The following is a 9,114-nucleotide window of genomic DNA, read 5'->3' as shown; positions in this document are numbered from 1 at the left end:
TAGTGTTTGGGAACATTCATGCATAATTTAAATACATAATCACATGAAATCAGATAAAAAATAAAATATTTTAGAAGAGAACGCACCATCACGGTTGTCTGAACCAATGAGCATTAAGCTGTGTCGTCAGTCAGTCATTTCCCATCATACTTTTGATCAGCGCAGTCGGTGGAGAGCAACTGCGCTCAACTGCACAATCCGACACAGCCGCCTCACTGTCGCAAGAGTTTTTTGGCACACGTCAGCATGACATCAGATCAAGTCGGACGTAACTCGGACACTTCTAACCGGCATGCATCTCGCGGTGATCACCAGTGATCGGTTCTGCGCAAATTTTGCTCATCTCAAACAAGCCTATTATAATGCAATGACACTTACATCGCCATCGCATCTCATGCGTCACTGATAAGGCTGCCTCCTTAACGCACACCTAAAATTCGAATGCAACGTTTTTGCATTCGAATGTGGATTTTTATTTTAAATTCGACGAATATTCGAAGTTCGAATTTTTTTTTGACAAGCCCTAGTGCCCTTATACAGAAACTGAATAAAGTTATTAAACACTAAATTCTAAATTAAATACGGATGAATCCTTAAAGCTACAAAAGTTATTGATTTCCCCTTTTTTTCTTTTGTTCGTTGATTAACAGACATCACAGCTGCTGGGTTATTAGTTATTTGGCTGCTATTACTTTAAGAGCTACCGCTGCTGAACATGACACGGATCTGACACGCATGCTCGTAGTTTCATTCACGCTTTAATAGGAAATGATACAGGCTACAGAGCGCAGTCAGCGCACCACTGTATTTGTGTGTGCAATTGAAGAGCACGCGCTACGAGCACAGTATAACGGCTGACAGGACAGGAAAATTAGTTTTTACTGACATATGGCCTGACAACATCTCATCTGACCGCGTTTCACTGTTGTTCTACTAAAGCTGCCTCGTCATCAGTGCCGTTTCCGCACTCGTTTGACTTGCGCTGGTTGCTGAGGCAAAGTGGAGTGCGCGTCTGAAAAGAATAGAAATTCTTGTCAAGAAAAAAAGAGACAGAAGCGGAAGCTGTGAGTGGGGTGGCCAGCTCCGCCCCTGTGTTAACTGTGTTAAATATTTTTAACACCGCTAAAGTGGAAAAATTAATCGCCTGCGTTAATGCGCTAATTTTGACAGCACTAATATATATTTTCATTTCAGCAATGAGAATGAGATTTTAAAAAAATTGGCATGAAATATGATGGGCATGTTATTGTTTGGTCATGCTATTATTTGGAAAGTTGTTGCTTTGTAATTGGAGATTGTCTGGTCTGACAGACACAGGAATCGATGGACTACAATTAAGCTTCTGTTGGAGAGAGGAGCAGACCCGAATGCCTCTACCATCCCCATGCCCATCATCTTCCTGGCTATCAAAGCTGCCCATGTCAAGGGCGTCCGTCTTCTATTGGAGTGTGGTGCTCGTACAGACATACCTCTACTTCCAGAGGTACGTTTAGTTTAGTTTAATTTAATTTAATTTAATTTAATTTAATTTAATTTAATTTTTGGCAACCAGTTAATTAAGTTAATAAATAATAATAATTGAATCTTCAAATATTTAATTTTATTAATATTAGTAATGTGTAAATATGTCACTAAATTTTAATAAAATATTGACAGCAAGGCATCTATTTGGTCATTTTTATTTCTTCTTTTTGTGTTCATGTCAGCAAAAGGGTCTGTATCCTCTTCACATAGCAGCGGGTTTATCTGGAGCAGAGGGTCCTGAAATCACAGAGCTCCTCCTGCACGCCCTGGCAGATCCTGACGTCAAAGCTCAGGATGCACATGAATTCTATGAGCTTGATAAGGTCTGAGTAAACGTTTTGTATAAATATATTTCATCACAAATTTTTAATATCTCTAATCAAAGAAACATAAACCCTCAGGGCACATTTGAGCCCTTTAAGAATCAGCATCTCATTGCCTCTGGACCCCTGGCTAAATTCAGCGAAGCCCTTATTGAATTCCCTCAGGAAGGCGGGAGGACACCACTACATGTGGCTTGCCAAAGAGACAGCGATTATACAGTAAGAATACCGTATATACACTGAAACAACATGATACTCCTAGAAAAACTTAAAATCATTTTATAGCTTTTAATTTGCATGTAATTTTATTATTACCATATAATTATTAACTGAAATGCAGTGTGCCAGCATGTGACGGCGTTGCGTTACGTATGGCCCGAGTTCGAATCCCGCCTCGAGGACCTTTCCCGATCCCACCCCCCCTCTCTCTCCCACGCCGCTTCCTGTCTCGTCTACACTGTCCTATCGTAATAATAGCAAAAAACACCAAAACTAAATCTTAAAAAAAATACACTGTTAATTAAAAACTAATAGATTAATAGATAAAGTAATATTTAAAAATGAAAAGTCGCCAAGAAATGCATAAAATGCAATTGTCAATGGAGTATTCAATCAAATGAATTGGAATTTATTTGTGAATTATAATAATAAGAAGCCTTATTTTTCTTTCAGAATGCTAGAGATGTGGTGGCGCTTCTCCTTTCTCATAAATCAAACCTCAATGATGTGTGGAGTGGCCATTCACCCTTATCTCTGGCCATCGCAAGCGGCAACGACCTTGTATGTAATCATTTTTGACATCCCTTCTTCCGACTGAATCATTTGTAGTTCTGCTATTTGCAAGGAATCACCTTTTATAGTGTAATTAAATCCTGTCTATTCAAAGGCACAGAATGAATTTGGAATAATAAGTCATTACTGAAGGATGAGGGTGAGAACTCTATGGCATTGCATCGACGTGCCGTATATATTAACGCTGTTTTCCCAGGCTGTGGATGAACTGCTAGCTGGAGGGACTGATCCTAATCTTCCTCTCACTCATCATGTGGGCAGCGCTCTCTGTGCCCTTGCCAACATCAGCTACAACCGTGGGCCACATCCACGCAACCAAGTCAAGCTGGTGATCTTCTTCAACTAATTATCCTACGTAGTCCCATTGGAAAATACGTGACTGTGCATATGTGAAATATGTTTCTGCAATGTTGATCTGTAGTTGCACTATGCATTGCAAAATAAAAGTCGAAATATGCATTTAAATTGAGTTAGGCTTAGGGGAAATGCATGTTTGTTGATTTTACTGAATCATTTAGTACAGATTTATACGTATATATGTATTTTACAACAACAATAATACTAATAATTTTATTCCATATATTCTATAAAAATATATAATAATAATTATAAAATAATATTAATAATATTTAAAATAAATGAAAACAATTATTTTATAATTTTGTGCAATATATGGAATATTTGAACATTAATATATTAATTAAAAATATACCAATATAAATCAAAATACTTTTGAACAATCATCCTAAATTATTATTTAAATAGAATGAATAGGTTTAAAAGGTAGTTTTTATTTTAAAAAAGAAATATTTGTGTTCTATTTATATATAAAGTAACATATTAAATTATTCTAGATATTTTATGCAAATATATATGTAATAATAATAAATAATATTATTAAACGGTAAAAATAATTATTTATATATTTTATTTTATTGTAAAAATACATTTCATAAAATAGATGTAATAGTACATTAAGCTTTTAAAGCATCATCTGTATTCATCAAAATAAAACTTAAAAATAAGTGGCACTCAGTAGAAACTGGAAACTAGAAATGGTGTCAGAAATTAAACAGATTGGGGCAAAAATGGCACCAAAAGTGACAAAAATGTCAGTGAAATTCAAAATAAAAGACTAAAATTGCCCTTTAAGGAATTACTGTTTGGTATTTGTAACATTTATTGAAAATGAATTATTATGATAATTCAAATCAAGAATGAGGAATGAGAATTTAATTGATTCAATTTAACTATTTTACATAAAAGGGTCACACCCTGTGTTTTTAATATGGTTAGAAAAAATATTGGGAAAAAATAATGAAATAATGAAAAAAAATTATTTTCAAAAATTAAATAAAGAATATTTTATTTAATTTTATTTTATCTGCAGATAGAAAACAAAATAATAAAACAAGTATTTCACTGATACATTAGGCCAGGGGTGTCAACTGGAGGGCCACAGTCCTGCAGAGTTTTAGCTCCAACCCTAGTTAAACACACCTGATCCAGCTAATCACGTCTTTCAGACTTTTTTGAAAACTACATGGTTTGTGTATTGGAGCAGGTTTGAACAAAACTCTGCAGGGCTGCGGCCCTCCAGGAACTGAGTTTGACACCCCTGAATTAGGCCATGTTATGCATTTAATGTTTTGCAGAAAGCATATGCCCATTCATGTTTTTCCTCACAAGATCAGATTGAATTATCAGTCGACTCTCGTTTAGGATTAATTTAGCACCTCAGAGGCTTGTCAATCAAGTAAATAGAGAAAAATAAATATAGTTATTTCTAATCACTGCGCTCTTTGTTTCTGTTTCACTTGGTTAAGCTGGAGAAGTTGATCAAAGCGGGCGCTGACATCCTCATGCCTGTCGTGGTGGGCGAGGGCCGCAGGTGCGCTGTGGGAACAGTCGTGGATTATGCGCACTGCGCATTCCAGCAGGTGCAGCTTTTCATCACCAGTTCATTCCGTGTTCCAGATCTTCTGAAATCTCATTTATCACTTCAACCAATTACGCTCCGCTCACTAGACCGGTTCCACTTTCCCACCAGAACCAGCGCATGGCCCACACCCCGTACCACGCCCTCAACAAGCATGAGAGACAAGCCTATAACGCCCGCCGGCAGTTGCTAGGCCTCATGGGAGATCTGCTGAGACAGGCGGTGATGAGAATGGAGAAGGAACGGAGCCAAGATGTACTCGGTGAGACTGCCCGATCGTTTCTATAAATGCGCAGTGCTTTATGGATTTTGTCTCACTGCCATCAGGGTTTCTGCAACCGTTGGAAGGAGTTTGTGTCTTATCGACTGAAATCACAGGGTGCTAATTTGTGTGTTTGTCTGTTGTTTGAGGTGTCAGTCCCACAGAGAAGTTTGTATCTACCAGATCAGTATTATTAATATTATTGTTACTATTAGTAGTAGTAGTATTTAAAATGAAAAATGATATTTTAGAAACATCAACCTAAATTATTTATGAATTGATTTTATAGGTAATTTTTTAAAATAAATGTATCATAAATATACTTATTCTATTTATATAATAATTTAGATGGATTTTTCTAAATGAATATACAATAAATAATTCTATATATTCTAAATAAAATATAGATGTATAATTAGTTCTGGGCAACGATTAATCACACCCAAAATTAGTTTTTGTTTATATAATATGTGTGAATACTGTGTATATTTATTATGTATATATAAAGACACACACATACAGTATATATTTTGAAAATATTTACATGTATATATATATATTAATAATCTTATAATATATATTATATATACAGTACATATATTTATTATATAAACATAACATATATATTTTAAAATATATACATGCATGTGTATGTATTTATATATACATATTAAATAAACAGTATAATCACATATTATGTACACGCAAAAAATTTGTTTTGGATGCGATTAATCATGATTAATCGTTGCCCAGCACTATGTGTAATATAAGTGTAATAAGCATTCCTGTTGGTTGATTTAAAGGGTTAGTTCACCCAAAAATTATTTAAAATATCACCCTCAAAGCATCCTAGGTGTATATGACTTTTTTCTTTCAGACGAATCCAATCGGAGTTATATAAAAAATTGTCCTGGATCTTTCAAGCTTTACCATGGCATGGGCGGGTGTTTATGTTCAACAGTCTAAAAGTAGTCAAACTAAAGCGCATCCAACCATACTAAAACGTGCCTCACATGGCTCCGGGGCGTGAATAAAGGCCTCCTGTAGCGTATCGATGCGTTTTTGTAAAAAAATATCCATATTTAAAATGATATAAACAGTTTTGTGTAACTTCCGCTTACTCCCATTCTAACGCTTGGAGGAGCCAGGACAATATTTAATATAACTCCAATTGGATTCGTCTGAAAGAAGAACGTCATAAAACATGGACAAATTATCATTTTTGGGTGAACTAACCCTTTAACAAGATGTTATAATAGTATGTAATTCAGAATAATTAATAATAAGTAAAAAAAAAATCATTATTAAAAATTCATCATTTTTAATTAAGAATTATTATTTATTATTCTAAATGTATTACTGAGCATGTGTCAATTTATTCTTTATATTGTAAATAATAAAAGTAATGTATATGCCTAATATGCATTCCTGTTGGTTGATTTAACAAAATGTTATAATAGTGTGTAATTTTGAATTATAAATAATAAGTAATACCTGTCATAATCATATTCTAAATATATTAAGGAACACATATTAAAATTATTCAATGTATTCTAAATAAAAATATTATAACAAAATGTTATAATAATATGCAATTATTATAAATAAATAATTTTACAATATATATAAAAATGATAATTGTAATAATAATAAATAGTATTCATTAAAATATTAATTTTATTGTGAAAATATATCCAAAGTTCTGTCATGAAACTATAGAGGGTGCAGTATCTGCAGAGGCTGACATAATGACATCATTATCACATGGAGCAGCTGATTGGTTCTTTTTGTATCCAATGAGCTCGCTGCTCAACATTCAAATACTTGGCCAGTGTTTGTTGTAGCAGTTGCACCGCGCTTCAGAAACCCTCCACCTCCCCCAGCTCCACCTGTATAGATCTATACGGGATAATTCATGTAATATATATAATTCATATAATTCATTGCGTTAGCAGCGCAAAAGGTCGTGGGTTCAATTCCCAGGGAACACACATACTGGTAAAAAATGTATAGCCTGAATGCACTGTAAGTCGCTTTGGATAAAAACGTCTGCTAAATGCATAAATTATTAAATTATTATTAATTATTATTAAGCTATATGGGGGTTATTTCATGTATGTTATATTTGCAGCAGCAGTATTTCTTACATGCTCACAGCAGCATGTTGTGGATGTATTGGCAGTATCAAGTTGGTTAGCAGATCTATTCCGCCAAGACCAAACACATTAAAGGGGTCATATGATGCGATTTCATTTTTTCCTTTCTCTTTAGAGTGTTACAAGCTCTTGGTGCATAAAGAAGATCTGTATTTAAAACGCATAAACACATTTCATTACACCAAATACACAAAATAATGTTCTTTTTAGCAGCATCATATGACCCCTTTAACATTGTCATGTACATTACCATGCCAATCCCTTTGAGAGCTGTCATGATAGAAATTTAATAAAATAAAGAGATTTAATAGAACATTATTTGGAGACCGGCCTGATTTTTATGCTTATTACAGCATCATCTGTATTTAACAAACATAACTCACTTCAAGTGTCACTCAGTTGACGAATCACAGGTTGCTAGTTTGTGTGTTTATCTGTTGTTTGAGGTGTCAGTCCCACAGAGAAGCTTCTATATCCTGGATCAGGAGCGACATCGAGTCTGCTGAGCTCTCCTGAGGAGAACAACAAGACTTCCTTTAATAAACGCATCAGTCAGAGAGTGCAGAGGTACTTAATAAAACACAGTGTTGTGAACCAAAGTGTTATTTCTGCTGTTTGTGTTAACTGTGTCTGTGGTTTTGATTTCAGAAAGCCTCGCTTCAAATATTGCTATGAATGCGGCCGTTCAGTGGGTGTTCAGCTGTCGGCCTGTAGCCGCTGTCGTGAGGTCTTCTACTGTAGCAAGACCTGCAAAACCAAAGCGTGGGACGAGCGCCACAGAGACGAGTGTGTCCGTGCGCCAGGTTGGTACTAAGTCTCAACCGACTTTTAATACACCTACCCAAAGCACCTTACTTAGTGAACTTGACTTTGCTCTTGTTTTCCAGTATAAAACATACTTGGAACAAGACGCATGTAAATTGCGTAAGACAATCATTTTTTAAAAGAAAAAATAAATTATTGATGTAGTCTTGCATGATTGTTTGAGTGGCAGAATGTGCATAAGTAATTCTGAAAATTAGGAAATAATTCTGTAAATAAAAATGATTTACCTGTAATTAATTAAAGCCATAAAAATGAATCCTTGAAACAAGGTCAGTTGCATAAGATAATTGTTTTTAGAGAATACATTTTATATATGTTCTTTAAAATGTATTTTAATATTTTTGTATTATTATTTTTATAACCTTGTGGGTAAATATTGACACTACACGTCAAAATTTTAGAATAATTATCATTTTTAGAATGATTTCTGAAGGATCATGTGACACTGAAGACTGGAGTAATGATGCTGAAAATTCAACTTTGCATCAAAGGAATAAATTACATTTTAAATATATTCAAATGTAAAACAGTTGTTTTAAAATATAATATTATTTTACAATATTACCATTTTGCGGTATTCTTGTTTAAATAAATGCAACCTCGTTGAGCGTAAGACACTTCTTTCAAAAACATTAAGAATATCGTTATTATTTCAAACTTTTGGTTGGCAGAGTGTCTCTTCATTTATCAATTTTAATACATTTTAGAAATTTTGCTTAGTTAAAAAAGAACAAAAAACAATCCAGCCATTAAACTTTCTGCCATGAAATGTGCCTTAATTAATAAATGTAAACAAATAAATTACTTTACTTTTGCTGCATTGTATTATCTTTAAATCACACAGAAGCTTTGTATGCTTCTGTATATATTCTTTGTATGCTTTGTATATATGACACAGACTCTGAAAATCAGTTGTGTAGTGTGTGAGCGGAGGATTTGTTTTTAAAGCAGACAGAAGATCTTATGGGATTTAAAGTATGAAATGAGAAATGACTCCGTCCTGCAGCGGTCCGTTCCTGTGAGAATATACTGAGTCAAGATCTAGTCTCCAGTAACAACAGTGTTATTTCAGAAGTGTTTTTGAGATAAAGGCCACACTTCTAGAACACATGAGGCCAGATCTGAGTGCTGGAGAATCACGCAGAAGGTTCAGCAGGGCATCGAGGAACCTGGCAGAACCTGATTGCTGTATATTTAGGGTGTTCACAGTGTGCTTTTCTCTGGAGGATTTGTCTAGCTAATGTTTAGACATAAAATGTAGGTCCAAACAATTCTTTATGGCCACCAAACTAT

The 9,114-nt window shown here is 34.4% G+C and overlaps 1 protein-coding gene across 1 annotated transcript in view; it reads left to right on the top strand.

Moving 5' to 3' along the window:
* LOC107715050 (ankyrin repeat and MYND domain-containing protein 1-like) overlaps nucleotides 1-9,114 on the top strand; it is a 20,422-nt gene that overhangs the window by 8,889 nt on the left and 2,419 nt on the right. Inside the window, exons 8-16 of the mRNA XM_016521093.1 lie at nucleotides 1,312-1,483; nucleotides 1,707-1,847; nucleotides 1,926-2,066; nucleotides 2,520-2,627; nucleotides 2,836-2,967; nucleotides 4,466-4,579; nucleotides 4,690-4,840; nucleotides 7,443-7,563; nucleotides 7,645-7,799. Coding sequence (XP_016376579.1) covers nucleotides 1,312-1,483; nucleotides 1,707-1,847; nucleotides 1,926-2,066; nucleotides 2,520-2,627; nucleotides 2,836-2,967; nucleotides 4,466-4,579; nucleotides 4,690-4,840; nucleotides 7,443-7,563; nucleotides 7,645-7,799 — 1,235 coding nt within the window. The remainder of the gene's footprint in view (nucleotides 1-1,311; nucleotides 1,484-1,706; nucleotides 1,848-1,925; nucleotides 2,067-2,519; nucleotides 2,628-2,835; nucleotides 2,968-4,465; nucleotides 4,580-4,689; nucleotides 4,841-7,442; nucleotides 7,564-7,644; nucleotides 7,800-9,114) is intronic.

Source organism: Sinocyclocheilus rhinocerous, unplaced genomic scaffold (assembly GCF_001515625.1).
Source record: "Sinocyclocheilus rhinocerous isolate Xijiao unplaced genomic scaffold, SAMN03320098_v1.1 scaffold509, whole genome shotgun sequence".
Lineage (NCBI taxonomy): Eukaryota > Metazoa > Chordata > Actinopteri > Cypriniformes > Cyprinidae > Sinocyclocheilus > Sinocyclocheilus rhinocerous.
This window is presented reverse-complemented; position numbering and strand designations above follow the sequence as displayed.